This window comes from Chrysochloris asiatica, unplaced genomic scaffold, assembly GCF_000296735.1.
Source record: "Chrysochloris asiatica unplaced genomic scaffold, ChrAsi1.0 scaffold00002, whole genome shotgun sequence".
NCBI classification, from domain to species: domain Eukaryota; kingdom Metazoa; phylum Chordata; class Mammalia; order Afrosoricida; family Chrysochloridae; genus Chrysochloris; species Chrysochloris asiatica.
Window position 1 is genome coordinate 3,246,334 of NW_006408520.1, and position 21,847 is coordinate 3,268,180.

At 35.6% G+C, this 21,847-nt stretch overlaps 1 protein-coding gene across 4 annotated transcripts in view; it reads left to right on the forward strand.

Annotated features, from left to right (window-relative positions):
- COL11A1 (collagen, type XI, alpha 1) overlaps positions 1 to 21,847 on the forward strand; it is a 357,092-nt gene that overhangs the window by 248,911 nt on the left and 86,334 nt on the right. For all 4 annotated transcript variants that reach the window (XM_006830900.1, XM_006830902.1, XM_006830899.1 and 1 more), the window contains 5 exons: positions 11,743 to 11,850; positions 17,977 to 18,084; positions 18,859 to 18,912; positions 20,708 to 20,761; positions 21,111 to 21,218. In XM_006830900.1, the coding sequence (XP_006830963.1) occupies positions 11,743 to 11,850; positions 17,977 to 18,084; positions 18,859 to 18,912; positions 20,708 to 20,761; positions 21,111 to 21,218 (432 nt within the window). The remainder of the gene's footprint in view (positions 1 to 11,742; positions 11,851 to 17,976; positions 18,085 to 18,858; positions 18,913 to 20,707; positions 20,762 to 21,110; positions 21,219 to 21,847) is intronic.

Here is a 21,847-nt window from a genome sequence, read left to right on the forward strand (position 1 = left end):
AAAAGATTGAAGTTGTCAAGGACTTCATTCTTCTTGGATCAACCATCAACACTCATGGAAGCAGCAGTCAAGAAATCAAACTATGTATTGCATTAGGCAAATCTGCTACACAAAACCTTTTTTAAAAAAGTGTTGAAGAGCAAAGATGTCAGCTTGAGGACTAAGGTGCACCTGACCCAAGCCAAGGTATTTTCAGTAAACTCATATGCATGTGAAAGCTGGACAGTGAATAAGGAAGACTGTAGAAGAATTGCTGCCTTTGAGTTATGGTGTTGGAGTAGAATATTGAAAGTACCATTGGCTTCCAAAAGAACCAACAGATCTGTGTTGAAAGAAGTGCAGCCAGAGTGCTCTTTGGAGGCCAGGATGGCCAAATTTCATCTCTCATACTTCAAACATATTGTCAGGAGGTAACAGTCGCTGGAGAAGGATATTATGTTCAGTAAGATGGAGAGTCAGAGAAAAAGAGGAAGATCCCCGGTGAGATGGATTGGCAAAGTGGCTCAAGAGTGCCAACAATTGTGAGGTTGGCCCGGGACCAGACATTGTTTCGTTCTTTTGTGCATAGGTTCGTGATGAGTTGGTACCAACTTGATGGAACCTAACAACAATAACAGCAACGTGTTAACTTCGCCTTTGGGAATCTTGCCAAGTAATGGTAAATACAGGACTGAAATTCACAGAACAAAGATTCAAGATATATTCATATAAAGGAAACGTATCAAAAGTGATGATTCTCTGAAGAAGATAACGTGAGGAGAGTACAAAGGGAAACACCAAAAACAAAACAGAAAAACAACCGATCAAACCTACTACCATTGAGTTGATTCCAATTTATAGAAACCCTATGTAGCATTTCCAAGCATGTAAATCATTAAGGGCGCAGAAAGCTATATTCTTCCTCTTGTGGAGTGGTTGATGAGTTGGAACTGTTGATCTTTAGTCAGAAGCCCTAAGCCTTACCCATATCATCACCAGGGCTCCTGATAAAGGATAAATGAAAAAGGAAGTGTTTGTGCTTTCAGCTCTTGTGCTGATGTTATTGGTAATTGCTGTTGAGTTGATCCTAATTTATGATGACCCTATGTAGAATCCTGGTGTGGTACTGTAGGATAAACACTGGACTGCTAATCCAAGGTTGGTGGTTCAAACCCACCAGCCACTCATTGGAAACCCTATACACTGATGCTATGAGTCAGAACCAACTTGAGGCACTTAACAATAAGAGTAGAACAGAAACCACAGGGTTTTCAAAACTGTGGTTTTTGGACACAGATCTTAAACTTTCTCCAGATAACCTCTGGGTGGTTTTGAACTGCTTTCCTTTTGGACACAGATCTTCAACTCCCTCCAGAGAACCTCTAGGTGGTTTTGAACCTCTTTCCTTTTGGCTAGCATCAGGGTATGCTTAACTTGCTAAATACTTAATATTCTTCATCATATTTTATTTTCATAACCTGGCATGATAGTTGCTATTTCAGTTTAAAAGGCAAGGGATTTGAAACTTAGAGAAGGGAAAAACTTTGTCCAAGTTCATAGTTTATTTTCTCAAGGTAAAATGCATGACAGCACATTGTATAAACCAATTTTTAGATATATAGAATTTTAACTTTCTAAATAATCTACATAACTAACTTTTTTAAATAATGCATTTTTTCCCAAGTCCTCTTGACTCTTTCCTACCACTTCGAACTATTTTGTCAAGAGAAATAGAGTTGAATAAGTATTCAATCTGTATGTCTGTTCATATTTATTCAATCTGTATGCTGAACAAATAATCTGAGGAGCTGGATTATAAGAAGACAATCACTGTAAAAGGATGGGAGGAAGATTGATTAGTAACTGTGATATGCAGATGGTACAACCTTGCTTGCTGAAAGTGAAGGAAACTTGAAGTACTTATTATAAACAGTTTATGGTTTTCTAGGGAAGACAAATTTGAAATAGCTAAAATAGCATAGTTGTTGTTGTTAAGTGTCATCGAGTCAGTTCCAACTCATAGTGACCCTATATAGGGTTTCCAGGATGTATCTTTGCAGGAACAGAAAGTCTCATCTGCTATAGAGCAGCTTGTAGGCTGAACGGTGTACCTTGTGACTTACATTCCAGTGCTTAACTTACAGAGTCACTCCCAAAATAACAGAGTAAGTAGTAAGCAATATATTAAGAAATAGAACAAAGAATACAAAGGTAAGAATGACTTTTGCTTAAGTTAATTATGTTGGGCTGTACAAAAACCATGTGGGAGCTATGTCTGACTTCCCCTGGCTTCACAAGGGGAAAGGAGAGTCAAATTGATTCATTGGCCCCTGTGAAGCAGAGGTCAGATTCTACCCTACAATTGTCTTTATCCTACTCTGACACCAACCATCCTTCCACAACACTCTGCTTCACATCTTGGTCCGATAATCCAATGTAAGGGCCACACAGAACTCGTAACAAACTCGATATTATGGGGTTTATCAGGGAAGTGAACAGGGTACAATTTAGGATCAAAATCAACTCAGGACGCAGCAGTTCTCCAGCCGGGAACACCTCTTGCTTGCCCTATGTCAGGCATACCTCATTGTTGTCTTTGATCTCTCAGCCATATGGCTCCTTGGTCTCTGCCTTGCTTGGTCAAGCGTTACAAAGTTCTTTTAGCCAGATTGTGAATGTTCAAAGGGCATAACTGCAAGCCAGTCTCTTGCCTGTAGGTACTCAGCTTTACTCAGTTCATGGGCCTAAAACATGAAGCTGCTGAATGTCCAAAGGGCATAACTGCAAGCCAGTCTCTTGCCTGTAGGTACTCATCTTTACTCAGTCCATGAGCCTAAAACATGAAGCTGCTCTGTCTCTCCATGCCACCACCTCTGCCATCACCACTGCCTTCGTTATTTCTCTAGCTAGGGATCTCATGCATTACTCTTCCTTCTTGATTGTCCTGAGATCTTCCATCTTTCCTTTTGAGAAGGTTCTTTTTAAACCTAGCTGAAAGGAAAAACCAATCAATCCCAGCTTTTAGAGTCCTATATATTTTATTTGCATGGTCTCACACAATCACTTGGTGGGAATTAAGAAGACTTTGGGTAGAAAAGCCATATTAAATAAATTCAAGGCACCACAGGTTGGAACAATAAATAAAAATCAATTATAGCTAAGAATGCAATTTAGGGAAAAGGTACACATTAACATAAAGAAGATAAAAATCCTCACAACTGGATAAATAAGCAAATTATTATAAATGGAGAAAAGATGGAAGTTGTCTAGGATTTCATTTTACTTTGATCCACAATCAATGCTCATGGAAGTAGTAATCATGACAGCACATTGCTGTGGCTAAACCTGCTGCCAGTAACCTCTAAAAAGCAAACATCTCACCTTGATAAGTAAGGTGTGCCTGATCCAAACCATGGTATTTTCAATTGCCTTATATGCTAGGAAAAGCTGCACAATAAATAAGGACCACAGGAAACTAATTGATGCTTTTGAATTGTGGTACTGGTGAAGAATACTGAATATACCATGACCTTAGAGAAGATCCAACAAATATCTTGGAATAAGTACAATCAGAACACTCCTTAGATAGGAGAATGGTAAGACTTTGTATTAGGTAGTTTGTACATATTATCAGGAGGAACCATTTCCTGGAGGACATAATGCTTGGTGAAGTGGAGGGTCAGAGAATAAAAGCAAGACCCTTTTGGATTCACACAGTGACTACAACAATTCAGATATAGCAATGATTTTGATAATGGTGCAGAACTGGGCAGTTATTCATTCTGTTGTGCAGGGTCATTATGACCTGGAACTGATTCAAAAGCATCAGATAAGTTTTGAAGGCCTCCATAATTTTAGTCATATTTGTAAAAAGAAGTGGCATTTCAAGGTTATGACTCTCTAAATGTTTTCTACTAGGAGAGAATGTATATTGAAGAACATTTTGTAGTGCTCTTACTTAAAGACAAACAAAATTATCCCAAGAGGCTGCTGTGACTTTGGGCATTTCAAGCTCTGACAAAACCAAGAGTTCACTGTATGCATGATGCTGTATCAAGAACTGGTAATAGATATCAATCTAAGCACAGGCATGTTTTCTAATCTCAAGGGTTTTGTTCACTAAGTGGATGTCTTTATGCACACACACACAAGGCAGAAAGCAGCAAGGGACATAACAACCAGAGAGAAAGGCAGTGTAACCTCTTTTTGCATATTGCACATGCACTGGAAAAACATTTTATATTTCTGTAAACTCACTTTGTATATAAACATATTGCATGCAAGTTTTCAGTTTGCATCTAAAAAACTCAAGTGAAATATTTTTCTTGAATAATAGCGCCTCCACACTTTTTCCCCTTTCTGATACGAAGCTACATCCTTGTTGCTGTTGTTAAGTGTCCTTGAGTGAGTTCTGACTCATAGTGACCCCTATAGCATTATTGAGGTTTGAACTGCCACTCTTGTAATTTGCAGTACAGTACTGATGCTACAGTGCAAATACTAGGATTGGTGGCAATTATTTCGGTAAGAATTAGACAGAGATTAAAGCAAATGTAATAGTATGCTTAATAAGAGTCTTAGCATTAGAGTCTGAGTCTCCAGGTGGAGACTTATTAAGTGCTTGACTACTAATTAATTATATGACAAAGAATGTGGCATCAGGATTGGAGGAAGAGTCATTAATACCCTGTAGCACTAGGATAAGCTCTGGACCATAAAGTCATTTGAGCTGAAAGGTGGATGGTTGAAACTCACCAGCCACTCCACAGGGTCACTGAGTGGAACTGACTCAGTGGCACTTAACAACAATAGCAACATATGAAAATGACTTAACCTTCCTTCCTGGAAGCAACAAAGACTTTAAATGCTTCCTGATAAAGATCAAAAACCTAAACCTTCAGTATGGATTGCACTTCAATATAAATGAAATGAAAATCCTCACAATTGGTCCTGGTGTGGCGCTGTGAGTTAATGCACCAGACTGCAAAGCCATTTGAACTGCCAGGTTGGCAGTTCAAGCTCACCAGCTGCTCCTTGGAAACCCTACACAGAGTCGCTATGGGTCGGAATTGACTTGACAAAACTTAACAACAACAGCAACACAGAAAAAGTTTGAAGTTGTCAAAGACTTAAATTTACCTGGATCTACAAACTATGCTAATGAAAGCAGAAGTCAAGAAATCATTGGATGTTTTCAACTCCAAGGCACTTAACAACCACAATTGCATTAGGCAAATCTGATACAAAAGACCTCACTAAAGTGTTAAAGAGCAAAGATTTTGAGAACTTAAGTGTGCCTGACCCAAGCCATGGTATTTTCATTTGCTACTCTGGTAGCGTAGTGGTTACGAATCGGGCTGCGAACCTTAAGATCAGCGGTTCGAAACTACCAGCCGCTCCGCGGGAGAAAGATGAGGCTTTCTACTCCCGTAAGGATTTACACCCTCGGAAACCCTGTACAGGGTCGCTATGGGTCGGAACCGACTCGACGGCACTTAACAACAACAACAACAACATATGCATGTGAAAATTGGACAATGAATAAAGAAGACGAAAAAATCTGTACATCTGAATTATGGTGTTTGTGATTTCCAACATTGTGATTTACAATCCAGTGCTTATCCTACAGTGTCACACCAGGCTATATATGTTGTTTGCTGTCCTGTCAGTTCTGTCTCATATCAATTCTCTATAGGGTTTCTAAGGCTGAAAATCAGAGGGGAGTAGATACCCTTTTCTTTCTACTCCAGAATGACTGGTGGGTTCTAACTGTTGACCTTGTGGTTAGCAGCTCAACATATAACCACTACACCACCAGCATATAATTATGGTACAATAGGACCTTTGGTGTTTATTCTTCTGTTTTTCTGTATTGTTATTGTTGTTGCGTGTCATTGAATTGGTTGTGACTCATAGCAACCCTGTATGTGATTTCTGAAAGGTGGCTGGGGGGTTTGAACCGTCAACCTTCCAGTTAGCAGTCCAGTGCTGATCCATACCAGGTCTCTGTTTTTCTCTCTAGTGGACTGCATTTTAAGTGAAGGATGTTGAGATGATTTCTCAGTTAATCACTTGTATTTATTTTACAAATATTTTGAAGAATGTAAAACACAGTGTGAAAGAAACTGAGATAATATTTATTTTGATATTCTCTTCTGTATGAAGGAGTAGAGAAACAATCACAATTCTCATTTTTCCATAAACATAATTACCATTGTAAGCCATAGACAAAGTACCTATAGGAGGAGATAAAGGTTCACTGAAAGGAGTAAATGACTGACTCCCTTTTCAAAGCAGGTAAATGTTCACTTTTCACTTTCAAAGAAGAGAAAATTGTACATATTTTCAGTGTTGGTTAATGCTGGATTTTTAAATAAAAGAGTACTTATGATATTATCATTCTAATTCATATGACAACACATACAAATACTGTTGCCTTTGGAATATTTTTAATTTGCCACATGTTCTCTGCTATTTAAATCACAGATTTGTAAAATGCTATTTCAGTAGATTTTAGCACCTTCAGTAAGTCCTTTTCAGTAAAAAACTTTTGGTGGAAAATACCATTCCTGAAGTGAGATGGATCAGATAGATTTAAAGATTGACATCAGTCTTACGTGAAAAATTGATGTGTGCTGTAGGATAAACACTGGACCACAAGGTTGGTTTGAACCACAAACCTCACCAGCAGCTGCTCAGAAACCCTATACAGGGTCACTATGAGTAGGAAACGATGCAATGGCAATTAACAGCAACAATGTGCGGGGGGGCGGGGAACTTCTTTTTAAAAAACTTGTGTGATTGATCTTAGGTATGTCACATAAACCTCAAGATCTTAGTTTTTCTATATAATTTCCCATCTATATTTACATTTTTAAAATATGAGGAGGCTTACAAAAGTTTGTGGAAAAATTCTATTGCCTTTGAATTAAATTGTTTTGAATTTTCTGAAGCCCTCTCATCTATCTATCTATCTATCTATCTATCTATCTATCTATCTATCTATCTATCTATCTATCTATCTATGAGCTAGACTGCAAAGTCAGTTTGAAGAGCAAGAGTGGCGGTTCAAGTTCATAAGCCGCTCCTCGGAAATCCTATGCAGGCTCGCTATGGGTCAGAACCAACTCTACGGCACTTAACAAAAATGTTAGATGCCTTTGAATTGGTTTAGTCTCATAGCAATGCTTTATAGTGTTTCCGAGGAGTAGCTGGTGAACTTGAAGCGCCGACTCTGCAATCCAGTGCATTAACCGGCAGCGTCACACGAAGACACATGCACACACACATACATACACACGGTGTGTGCCGTGGAGTACCGTTCTGACTCATAGTGACCTTGAATAGAATTCCCAAGGCTATATATCATTACGGGAGCAGAAAGCCTAATCTTTCCCCAACAGATAGTAGTTTCGAACAGCTCGTCTTGAGGTTATACGCAAACATTCATTTTAGATATAATTTTTGCATTTATGTGATAATTTAAGCCTTCTTTTCTTTACTATAGTGAACTATTCAGCAATGTAATAATTTTGATCACTATAAGTAAATGCTTACCATTTTTGGATAAAAAAATTGAATGTTTGCATAGATTTGTCTTTGAATAAAGTGGTTAATTTTTCATTTCAGTGTTTTATTTTTTTGGAACTTCTTCAGTAATTTTGGAGATTAGAATTCACACAGTTTATTCTTTTAAAAGTTGGCCTGGGAATGTTTAAATCATATTTGCAAGTGTGCTTCATCATTCACTTAACTCATAGATAGGTAACATCAGATATTTTCTCTTTTCATTTCAATATGTAAAATACAAAATTACCTCAGAGACTGCTATTATTAAAAATCTGCAGGTTTATATTGTGTTTGAAATAACTAATGGAAAAAGAAATCATAAGAGTACTTTAGGACACAAATATACATTAAAAAATTGTCTCTTTGTTTTCATGCATTGTTTCAAACTTTATGAGCTATGACAAGATCATAAGCAATATTTTATCTACAGAAAATTAATGTTTTTATTATTAATTTAATGTAGGCTACACTGTAAAATTCAATCTGCAATTTGATTCCACAAATGCTCTAAGAAAATTTAAAATATTTAAGATTTCTTATAAAAACCATAAAATCTGTAAAAAAAAAAAACCATATTGACATCGATTCAAATCAGTATTATTTTTCTACTGAAGATACTTTAAAATAATTATTATGTGAATTATCTTGCTCTGTTTAAAGTACTAAACAGTAAAAGTCAAGTTGTATTTTCATGTAGTATCAATCATAATGAAACAATTTAAGGTAATATATAGCTTATTAAATTTTGATACTATATCTTCTAATGAAAATACACATTCAATTAATGCCCTTTGCAAATTGTGAAACTTTCTATTGACTGTACATGCATACTTTATTGTTGCTAAGTGTTGCTGAGTTATTCCCTACTCAAAGAGAGTCTGTATAACAGTTCCAAGTCTATAATCTTTGTGGAAGCAGAAAGCCTCATCTTTCTCCCAAATAGCAGCAGCTGATGGGCTCAAATTGCTAACCTTGTGGTTCTCAGTTCCAGTGCTTATCCTATGGCACCACCATGCTCCTATAGGCATACTGTATGCCCTCTTAAATTTATAACATGTCATCATGCTCATATACTTTAAAAAAGGAAACAATACAGATTTCTAATTTTATTATGTCCTTAAATGAATTATTAAGGCGCTCTGGTAGTGTAGTGGTTATGAGTCAGGCTACTAACCTCAAGGTCAGCAGTCCAAAACTACCAGCTGTTCCAAAAGAGAAAGATAAGGCTTCCTGCTCCTGTAAAGATTTACAGTCTCAGAATCCCTTACAGGGTCACTGTGTGCTGGAACCGACTCCACGGCACATAACCACCACCACCATCAAATGAATTATCACCTTATTATATCAGTTAGTTGAATGAATGCAATAAACACTTTGTTCTTTGAGTATATTAATGAAAAGATCAGTGAGATAGTTGTAAGACAAAATTCTCTGTGTGAAATGTTATTTAAAATTATCCGGAAGAGGCTGATTCAAAACCTAGAGCATTATAGTAGACTATGTGAGGAATATGTCTACAATATAGTAGACGATGTGAAAGATCATACTTCTAATATGATAAAAATTACAATGTACATTTACCTATGTTTTTTTTAGAAAATCAAGCATGAATAGGTTCTTAAAATGATGAATGAACCCAAACTACTTCAGAGTTCTTTCAAATAAGAGGTATAACTCTATGAAAATTCCCTGCTGAGGAAGCACAATCTGTGGAAAAGCTATCAAAACTGAGAACAATTAGCTTTGTTGTCATTTAAAAAAAAGAAACTAGTTAGAAATAGTGACATAGAAAAATATTGTAATCAGTATAGCAGAGCTCATGTGAACTAAATGAGTAATGAGGAATAACTATGTGGACAAAGGAGAATAAGAGCTTCCATACATTGCTTTGGACTCCTAGTAAGACGCTGCAGTATCAGCACTGGACTTCAAACCATAAGGTTGCAGTTCAGAGCCACCAGCTGCTCCTCGGAAACCCTATACAGGGTCACTATGAGTCAGAACCGACTTGACAGCACTTAACAACAACATACATTAAGTTTTCTCATTTTAGAATGTGCTCAATCAACAAAGGGCTTGTTCTGATAAAAGTGGCCTTAAATGCTCACATTTCTCCTATTTATTAACCATACGATATTTATGAAATAAATGGATAGAAAGCATCTAATGGGGAAAAAAAAAATTAATTCTCACTATGAAGTACTCACTGTTGTAGGAAAAACAATAAAACACTTTGTAATGAATTAGGTCATATCAGCTAGACCCTGAGCCTTAGAAGTCTTTGTTTCTAAACTATGCAAATCATATGGGCTCAGTACTTGCAAAATTTCTTGTGATTCTTCCAGTCTCTTACCTGTCAGTTAACATAGCGTACTTTAGGTTGTGTTCAAATTGTTGGAGATTAAATTTAAAAGGAAAATTAAAGAAAGATACCATGGCTTGAGAGATCAAAATTGTATCCCTTCTTGTATAGCTAATTACAAATAAGAACACTCACTTCTAATTTGGTAAGGCAGTAATTCGTTTTAAGGTTTTGCAAGTGAAATATTAAAAACATATTATTGTCACTTAGTATGCCATTGAACCATGATAAATTTGTTCCTCAAATACATGTTTATTTCTACTTACGGATGTTAATGTTCATCTGAATAAAATGGAATAACTCTGGTCACATTGTATTTTGCCTTCTGTTGAACATCATCACATTCCTTTCAGTTTTTTAGGGCCACACTTCTTAATCATAAACTTTTAGAGGATTCACTTGTCCTTACTTCAAGCCCAACTGGTCTCTTAACTCACTCATCGAAAGTCTGCCTACTGATTAACAGTCATATCACTTGTTGATTATCTTTCATGTTAATCATTAATATTATTGAATCAGAAAGAAAATACGTTGACAGAAATTTAGGTACTTTTATGCAGACTACATAAACAATTTTCTCGTGCAACTAAAATTTTCTCTTCAGAATATAGACTATTTCATTAGTAAAAATTTGTTATCCACACAACCCTTCTTTGAATAATTGATATGCAGTGTGAAGAACATGTTGTGCATTGGTTTTTAAACATTTGCTTAAGAGTCCAAAACACCACTTTTTGTTTATATCAAAATCAAATGCCCAATGTCTTTTACTCATAGTTTTGGTAAAATTCCTCTAAATTTTTCCATCTTATAAATTTAAAATACATAATAATTAAGGAAAAACTAAAACAGTGATTCAGTGAGTCCTAAGAAGAAAAATGAGAGACCAAATAACTTTTTCTTTTTATATTGTTTGCTGTAAAATACTCTCAAGTCAGTTCCAACCCATAGCGACCCTGTATAGGGTTTCTGAGGAGTGGTTGGTGAGCTTGAACTGTCAGCCTTGCCATTCAAACTGATATTGAGTCCAGCGCATTAACCCACAGTGCCATACTAATATTTCAACTTACATCTTTTCCATTTATTTTAACTACTTCAGCATTAAGATAACTGCCGAACTAAAATGGTTATATATGTAGCTTGTGATTTTAATGGGAAAAAATAAGTCAGGAAATTTAGTAGTAAATTTATTTGTAATCCTTTTATTGAATGAACATTTCAGTAAAATTAAGTAGGTAGTGAATTTAAAGACATTCCAAGTTGAGAGCCACTGAGAATCACTAAGTGATTAACTGACTTTTTGGAGAAAGAAGAGTATAGAAATAGAAGAACAACTATTCCCACTAGTTTGCAGATTCAATTTTTTCCCATAGATTAAGCAGATATTGAAATATTGACTAGAGGGAAAATATTATAAAATTGTATGTTGTGTGCTGTCAAGTCAGTTCTGACTCATAGTAAATTGGTCTAGGGTTTCCACAGCTGTAAATATTAGTAGCAAAAAAACTAATTTTTTTCTGTCCTGCGGAGTGGCTGATGGATTCGAACTACTGACCAAGAGGTTAGCAGCCCAATGCCTAACCGAGCATATTAAACTTACTAAATTTGAAATAGGTTTTTCTTCATCAATATCCCCTAACCTCAATATCTGCATAATAGTGGGGCAAAAATGAGTGTGTCAAGTAGTGGATACAATTGTTCCTCTTTGAGAGCATGCAATTGTCTAACAGTTACTTTTGTATTGTTTACTAGACCATAAGATTCCACTGTTAAATAAGTGTCAGACAATATCTTTCTCCGTCATTAATAATACTTCTTTTCCCATATATTAGGGCTCACCAGGAGAACGTGGTTCAGCAGGTACCGCTGGCTCAATTGGTTTGCCGGGGCGTCCAGGACCTCAGGGTCCTCCTGGTCCAGCTGGAGAAAAAGGAGCTCCTGTAAGTAATTTCAAGGGGGGAAATATATTATACTGCTACCCTGCACAAGTTATTACTTTCATTCAAGAATAATAGCTCTTCGTACCCCACTGACTTCTCACTGCAGATGTGCCCAGCATACAAAAACACTTCTTTTTATATTTATAACAGATAAAATTTCAAATTCAATTAAAGGAGATGACATTTTTCCACCCTTTATGAAACTCTAATACCTGTGAGGGAGTTGGATATTATCAATGTAAAAGGCTTCTGATTTTGTTCCTTTTAAGATATAAAATTGTAGTTTTGATTAAAACTATACCTTACTGCTTTATATTAGAAAAGTGTGAACTCTTCACTCCTGTTGTAGTACTTCATTGTCAATCATTTTCTTAGTCTGTAAATGAAACTCAGAGAAAGTATCTGCCCTTGTCTTGTAATGTAGGCTTTCATGTTCAGTGAATGAGATGAGAAATAGCTGACCGGTTACTTCATCTTATATTTATTAGCTTTTTAAAATTTATGTTTTAGTTATTACAGGCTATTCATTGGGTTTATATTTCTTTCACAAGATTTACCCACTATTTTTGTTCCTACTTTAAATTCAATTATCTTAATTAGAAAAAGAATCTCCAACATTATAATGCAAACACATTTAGCAAATGTAGACAAGGATTACTGACCATAAAACACTAAAATGTTTTTAAGTTTAATAATTGTACATACATAAAACCTTGGCATATAAAATTCAGTTTAAGCCTATGATTGTCAAAATACTTCCTTATCATTAAGATTTCTGTTTCAGCAAGTGGATTGTTCTCATTGTCCAGACATTTTCTCTTATTATTTTGTCTATGGCATTATTCAGGTAGTTCCAGGTCATTAAAAATTGCTTTCTATAGACCATTAACTGTCAGATATCAGTTAGAAAGTCTAAATGGAACCATACCACTAAAGGATAGAATTTTTAGATGACATGAAAAAGCACCTTTTATATAAGACTTAAAGCAACATATTTCTTTCTAAGTTAATTTGTTGAATATTTAATAGAGTTGAATTTTAGATATTGTTTTCTGAGATGTTAATAATAAGCAACTGGGGAAAAAATCTTTTTTATTTCCTGCTCGTAACTTTTACAGTTTCCAACCAAACTCAGAAGCTAAAATTTTGCTTAATCAAATTTGTGGTATACTGAGCACCAGGAAAGGATGTGAGAAAATTAAATAGGGCTCTTTCAAACAAAGTTGTTCACAAATATAGGGTAACCATATATTGGCTTTTTATATTAATTGAGAATATGCTAATTAAAGAAGATAATAATTGTGCAAAGATAATTGTGAAAAGGAGCTCCGGTTGTGTAGTGGTTACAAATCGGGCTACTAATCTCACGGTCAGTAGTTCGAAACTACCAGCAGTTCCATGGCAGAAAGATGAGGCTTTCTGCTGCCGTAAAGATTTACAGCCTCATAACCCTATGCAGGGTCGCTATGAGTTGGAACCTACTCCACAGCACATAACAACAACAACAATATAGTGATTGAGTTTGAAGTGGATAAGTACCTTTGCTGTATGAAAAATTGTTGTTGTTAAGTGCCATCAAGTCAGTTCTGAGGAGTAGCTGGTAGGTTTGAATCGCTGACGCTGTGCTTTACAATCCACTGCTAATCTTACAGCACCACACCAGGATTTCACTAAAATGCTGAAAGTGAAGAATATGGAAGAACATTATAAGTGATACAAAATGAACTTTAATGAGAAATTATTGGTGCAAAATAACTTAAGAGCTCCAATTTGGGCCTGAGTATTGTTGGTGATACATCATGGCTGTGGTAAAGACAAGGGAATATCCAGTTTGTCCTTTCTCCCTTACTACTCTTTTCCTTCCTGGATGTTCATTCAATTGTTCTTTCATTCAACACATAGGTATTGAAAACAACTTGGTGATAGACACCACATTAGGTAGTTTTCTTTAAGGATGGTATCAACTCAGGTACAATAGCATAAAATGGTAATAAAAATGTTAGATGAACATGTCGTCTTAGTCAGGGATCTCTAGAGAAATTGAATCAATTTGAAAGAGATAGAGAAGAGAGATTCTCTCACTTGAATGAATTAACTCACTGGATTGCAGGACCTGGCACATCATAATCCATGGGCTCTATGACAAATTGGAAACATCTGCAGTCTTGCATCCCAAGATCCATAGATCAGGCAACCCAAAATAAGTGAAAAGAAAAAGTTCTGCCAAAATATCTATTTAAAGTTTGAGGGATACACCACGTCCTAAGGAAACTCCTCCTTTTAATTGTTTAACTAGCTTCACTAGCCTAGTTTCCATTATGGATGGTAATTACATGACACTACATTTCAAAAACCAAACCATACCACTACCATCAAGTCGATACTGACTCATAGCAACCTATAGGAAGAATATATTCACGCTATAGGTGTTCTGTGGTTGTAAATCTTTATGGAAGCAGGCATGTTTCTCTTACAGAGCAACAGTAAGCTCAAACCGCTGACCTTTCATTTCACAGTTTAATGCTTCACCAGAGCATAATGTTGCATTACTTTAAATCTTGGAACAGTAATTAGAGAGTGTTTGGCTAAACTCTATGTGTTGTTGAGTCAGTTCCAACTCATAACAACCCTGTGTAAGGTTACAGAGGAGCACCTGGTGGGTTTGACCTGCCGAATTTGTGGTTCAAAGGCCAGTGCTGAGTTTACAGGACCACACCAGGAGTCCCTTGGCTAAACTGCTGGCATTTAAAATTAACCATCATAGTCTTGATCTATAATTTAGGAAGAATAATGGGTGGAAGGTCTGAAAGAATCCAGGGAGAGAGAGAGTAAGAGAGCAAGAAAGTGAAAGTCATGAGTAATAGAAAATATCCAGGTGTATATCATTACAGAGGCAAAGAGAGAGAAAAAGGCTCTTCTTTGTTGAGTGTAGCTAAAGATCAAGAGTATTAAAAGGTGATAAAAGAGATTGTAATTTCGCCAGGTTGTCATTTGTACCTTTAAAATAACTGCAGTGGGGTTCAAAGAGAAAGTAGATGATAAGGGAGTAGGAATGATAAATGTAAATCACCTCAAATAAGTCATGGAACTGTAAGATGGCAGCAGTCTACTAAGATAGACTGCTTTGCGTCTTCTTATTACTCATTATGATTTATCGTACTTTGTGTATATTGACCTATTTTATAAATAATAGGAAAGCAATCAGCAAATATTGAGAGAGTTAAGAGACACAAAGTAGACCAAAGCTGCTGACTTGAAACCAGTCTAATTTCATAAGGCACTTAACTGTATCATTTATTTAGTTCATGATATTGACTAAGTTATTAAACATCTCAATAAAATGAGGATTTGTTTCCTCATCTCTAAAAACAAAACAAAAGACAATCACAGTATTTTCTAACGATTAGATAAAGTGACATTTTTAAAGATCTTTACAGAATGGTGACTATATTCAATGAATAATTGGTATTATTATCAGTGTGCGAAACACAGCTTTCATGAAAAAGGATGAATAAATAAACAGATAACAAATGCATAAATTACCTTTTAAGTAAGAAGGAATAGATAGATTCTCTGAATTATAGTAAAAATTTAGTCTGTAGGTACAATCTAAAAACAAGACCATACCTAGTCAAGTGGAAAAATGTAGCTAATTCTGTCCACTTTCCAGAGGTAAGATTTTGCTAAGGATTCTGATGATGCAGATGTTAAAACACTTGGCTGCTAACTGAATGTTGATATATTTAACCAGCAGCCACTCAGTGAGAGAAAGATATGGAAGTCTGATTCCATAAAGATATACAGTCTTAGACATCCTATGGGGCAGTTCTCTTCTACGTTCTAGGATCACTGAGTCAGAAATAACTCAGTGGCTGTGCATTTTTTGGTAAAGGTTTAGTTACTTGTATAAATACATGGGTAAAAGTGGTGACGGTTTATGAAGAGATGGCTATTTCTAGTAGTCATGTACATTGTGATCCAGGAGATACATAATGGAAGAAGAATTAAGTCACCTTACAGAATTATAAATGGAGACTCTAAATGTAGACTGATATGGAGAAGTTGAAGGGTTTTTCCTGTCTCCACATAGGACACAGTCTGAAGAAGTAAATGACTAGTGTTTCCTAGCAGGAGATTATGTGTCTATAATGAAGGCAGCTGAAATTGATTTGTCTTATTTATAAACATCCTTGTACAAGAGTCAACTGTTAAATTTATGGTAGCAAGGAGATTTATCAAATAAAGGGCATATATCTGAGTCACATTTTGCATCCAAAGTAATACAGTTCACTATGTACAGAAGTTCTTATAATTATAGATTGGTTTAAGATGACATGCTATTTAAATTAAAGGAAATAAGATTTCCAAGGTGACACCAGGGGCATATTTTTGAAAAACAATATTATATAGAAATCAGTAAGTCTTAAGTCAGAGTCAACAAGTTAACTTTGTTTTATAAAGATTGGTTTATTTCTGATATTATGTATTATTTAAACACCATAACAGATGCTCCTAAAGTGGCTTCGTTAGGCCAAAAGCATTGGGGATGCCTTAAAATACAAAAGCACACAGTTGCTGCCCTTACAAAGTTTGCTGCCTAGTAGAACAATGAGACAAAAATCAAAGACTCATCAAATAAATATGTAAATACAACACTGCATAGTGTTATGTTGGAAATGACAGTGATCGATGTCACTTTGCAATAGAGGAATCTGAAGTAGAAAGGGGATTGATAGTTGCCTCTTCTTGGAAAGGATATTGGTGTTGAGATATAAATGAAAATGGAAGGAATTCACTGTGTGAAGGGTCCTCATGGAAGCATCCCATTCTAAAGGGACAACCTGTAATCAGGATATGGGACTTAAAGAGGCATGATATACACCATATGGGACTGGAAAAAAAAAGGTGTAGAGAGGTTGGAATGCAGGAAGCCAGGTGAGAGGAGACCAGCTATGGCTGAGCTAGTGGTAGGAATCAGATCATGATAGGCCACATTAGCAAGTTGGTCTTTATTTTAGGAGTAATGATAAACAAGTATTTTGACCTTGTTGTTGTTGTTGTTAAGTGCCATCGAGTCGGTTCCGACCCATAGCGACCCGGTACAGGATTTCCGAGGCTATAAATCTTTACAGGAACAGAAAGCCTCATCTTTCTCCTGCGGAGCGGCTGGTAGTTTCGAACTGCTGACCTTTAGGTTCACAGCCCTATTTATAACCACTACACTACCAGAGCTCCTTAGAATGGTGATAATATTATCTGATTGTTGATAAATGCTGTCGAGTCAGTTCCAATTCATAGCGACTCTATATAGAGTTTCCAAGGAATAGCTGGTGAGTTTGAACCACCAGCCTTGGCGTTCAAATCACCCTTGCAGTTCATCGCTTGCTTCTACTATAGCACCACACCAAGACTCCATTATTGTTGCTGTTGTTAATTGCTGTCGAGTCAGTTCTGACCCATAGCGACCCTGTATAGGGTTTCCAAGGTATAGCTTATGAGCTTGAACCACCGACATAGCAGTTTGAACTGATTTTACAGAAAAGCTCATTAACCCACAGCGCCACACCAGGACTCCGTTATCAGACTAGCCCTCTGGTTATAGTGTGGGAAATAGACTGGAAGGAGATAAGACTAGATGTAGAAAATGCAAGTGGTGTTTTTATCAGTTCAGGCAAAGATACTAGTATTTTTGAATAAGGGGTAGTGATGGAGATATAATTATATGAACATAAATAAAAATACAGATATGAAACTAATAAAATGTAATCATAGAGAAGGGACTGAGGAGTGGGGTAAAGGGGATGAAGGAGTAATACAAATATAGAACCTAATGATTTATAGATTCCCAGATTGTATAAGTGGATAAAAGAACCAAAGAGTGCCATCAGGAATATTGTTTTATGCAAAAGTTATGAAATCCTGGCAATAGAGAATATAAACATTTTTTGTGTGGTCATTTACTACTTGGATTTTTTCCTTCCTTAGAGATACCAAACAGTTTCCTTATTGACTATAGAAGCCAGTGTATGAATGTATAAATAGTCAGCTGCACTGAAAACTTGTAACAAATGGTTAATCTATAGGTTTCCTATAAGAAATAAATTATCTACTGGATTTTCATTACAGGGAGAAAAAGGTCCCCAAGGCCCAGCAGGGAGAGATGGTGTGCAAGGCCCTGTGGGCCTCCCTGGGCCTGCTGGGCCTGCTGGATCCCCTGGAGAAGATGGGGATAAGGTTGGTATCTTTATTCATTTTAGTACTTCAGAAAAAAAAAAAAAATTCCACCAAGAATTCTGAATGCTGTCTTTAAAATAATAATAATAATAAAAGGCTAGATAACACATCAAAGCATACTTTTTTCAATATTCCTTACCCCTTCAATATGTTTACCAGTTTTATATTAAAGAATTAGTATTTATTCCATTAAATAGAATGTGGTATATAAACAGAAAAACGACATAAAAGAACAACAAAAATAATACCAGTTTAGTTACTTATTTTTTTAAACTTGTTGTTCCTGAAATAAGTATAAAATGAAAGGAATCAATCATGTATGTTTAGTCTTTATGCCAAGGATATCGCACAGTAAGATTTAAGAATGAGGTTCATATTTATTTCACAACCATGTTTTTCATGTCTCTTACTAACATAAAACTCTAATATGTTTATTGTGAATGTATAGCTCTGTTTTTAAGTGTTTGAATCAATATATTTTTAAATAATAATGTAATTTAAATATTACTGTATAGAATCTTTGTGGATTAATACTCTGATAATGTGCATCCTTTTAGCACTTTGAAAACTAGGAGGAAAACAAATGATTATTGATTAATTTGCAATTAAAGTTCTGTATAAATTATTGTACTTTTATTATGATTAGCTTATCCTGGTGATATTTGAGACAAAATTGGTTGGTTTTCTTTAGTTAAAAATCCAAATGATAATCATGGAGCTGCAATGACAATTGTAAGTGATAGAGATAAACTAACTCAAATATTCCAATTAAAGGGTGAAATTGGTGAACCAGGGCAAAAAGGCAGCAAGGGTGACAAAGGAGAAAATGTAAGTTTCCTACTTCTTGTTTAAAAAGCATTATTTATTTAATAACCTTTATACCTTTTACTATTCACAATTTTCCCATAGTATTACATACTTCCTATCCAAGGATAATAACATCAATACTGTATAAATTCTGTGGCTATGTACTTCTATATAAATCTGGGATTGAATAAAGTTTTAAAAAGCTAGTATGATAATCATAGTCATTATTTATTTTTAACTCATGTATCTTAAGTCCTCTATGACAAATGAAAGGAGCCCTGGTTATGCACTGTTAAGCATTTGGTTAAACACTGAAAGATTGGTGGTTTGCTCCAACAGCCAAACTCTGTGGGAGAAAGATGAAGTTTGCTTTCTTAAGATTGTTGTTTTTGTTGTTGTTGTTATGTGCCGTGGAGTCAGTTCTGATTCATAGCGACCCTGTACAGGGTTTCTGAGGCTGTAAATCTTTACGGGAGCAGAAAGCCTCATCTTCTCCCATGGAACAGCTGGTAGTTTCAAACTGGTGACCCTAAGGTTCGTAGCCTGATTCGTAACCCCTACGCTACCAGAGCTCCTTTTAGTCTTAGAAAATCTGTGAGGATTCTGACTTACAGGATCAGAATGGACTTGATGGTAATGGGGTTTTATGTTATTTTGGGTTTTTTTCTTTTAATGATAAAGACCTTTCTGCACACCTAGACATTTATTGAGGAATCTGAAAAGCTTTTGTCTATGTGACCAAATTAAAACTAAGAAATATTAAATACTTTTGCTGGTTAATTTAAGATTAACCATAATATACTCATAACATTTTCAATGAATAATAGCTGTCTTTTTCCCCAAAACAAAAATATTTAGAGAGATGAGTGGCAATGTTTTATTTCCTTGTGTGTCCAGCTTTATAAAACAATATGGATTCTTATATCTGCTGCTCAAGCCATTCTCATGTTAAATGAAAGTACATGATGATGAATACTACAACCATTAGTATTACAGTTTGTGCTAAGGTATTTCATGATCTGTGCTAGGGTGCCAATGATTTACCCACTAATGATTTTCATCATCCATACAATTGCCTATGTTATGGAGGAAAAATTAGTATATTAGTATTGGTTCTGAAAATAAGTTTGGCCTTTAGGAAACCTTAAAAATGTCTGAGGTACTCCTAAAGGGCCAAGGATCATAGCCACTCTTTCCCATTCAGACATTTCTCATTAAAGAAACCTGATATTAAAATTTAAAAATTCACATGTAAATATTCAACTTGATTTATGGTAGCATGTTGCTGGTGGGTTTGAGTTGCTGACATTTCAGTTACCAGTCTAGTGCTTATACTACAGTGCCACACCAGGACCCTAATTGTTATTGTTAAGTGCTGTGGAAATTGTTCAACTCATAGTGACCTTGTATAGGGTTTCCAAGGAGTGACTGGTGGGTTTGAACCACTAACCTTGTGGTTCAAACTGATCTTGCAGTTCAATGCTTATACTACAGTGCCACACTCAGACAATGCTACATCAGGGCCCTATGGTAGTATATCCATTTTTAAATATCTACAACATTACAAATGAAAGTGTTTTTCAATTTAAAACTGGCTGCAAGTATACAGTTGTGAAGCTCAAGAAACAAAATAAATAATAGTTGACTTGGCAAAATGCAAAATGCAAAAAAAAAAAAAAAAATTCTCATTGATCTTCCTTTTTCCAAAGACATGGAGAGGTATTTATTAAATCTGTACCAGAGAAATGTCCTGAGTCATATAGCTGAGGCTCTTCTGGCTTCTGTTTTAACATTACTGATTTTTATCTTTTGGCAGGGTCCTCCTGGTCCCCCAGGTCTACAAGGCCCTGTCGGTGCTCCTGGAATTTCTGTGAGTATCCCACTTTGTTCAGAAAATCTAAATCATTACAACTTCCTGAGTACATTTATGAGTTTTTATAGAACCAGATGATTTTGTGTACTGACTCACTATCTTTATATGCTCAACCTAGATCAAATTTAAGTTATATAATATAGTTAACCAAGCTGATCTCTATAAGAAAAAAACATTGTGACTTTATTTGAAATAGATATTAAGCAGTTGAGAACTAAGTATGCAATAAATTCTGAATACTATTTCTTTGTTGGTGATGTTTTTACATTACTTAGTACGCTGTTATAATAATTTGTTTGATCAGTTAGTCTCCTGGTCTGTAATGAATTTTGTTGTTATTCTCTAGGGTGGTGATGGTGAGCCAGGTCCTAGGGGACAACAGGGAATGTTTGGGCAAAAAGGTGATGAAGGTGCAAGAGGTTTCCCTGGACCACCTGGCCCCATCGGTCTTCAGGTAAAATGCTCTCTGCCTCATTTTCTATGTGATTTTAAATTGGTGTTCTGGTAGATATAAAAACAATGCATTATTTCATTTTCTCTGTATAGGAATTGGGTTACAGTGTGTAACATGGCTATTTTTTTACATAACTATAAAATTGAACTTCAGCCTACTTTTCCTTAAGTGTAAATCTGAACTTCAATGGATTTTTAGCATTTGTTATTTTTCTGAATATATATCAAACCTGATTGCCATCTCTAGACTATAGTCACTCCAATTCAGGTGTTACACCTACTTTTATGTTCATTCTTATTTGTTGGATAAATAAAATACAACCTTACTTTAGTCTGAAACTTAGAAGTAAGAGATTAGAAGAATTTTTGTTTTTGTTGTTGTTTTTTAAAGGTTTTTATTTTGGATTGAGTGAAAGTTTACAGGGCATAGCATCAGTTTTATATTCAACAAATCATGTACCTTGTTTCATTACATTGATTATAATCCCCTCCATGTACCATTGGTTAACAGTATTTCTGTCTATCCACTTTAGCTTTTTAAAAAACAAACAAACAAACAAAAAAACCCACTCAGACATATATAATAATTTACATCTCCAAAGGACACATTCTGCAAGTCTGCTCCTGGCC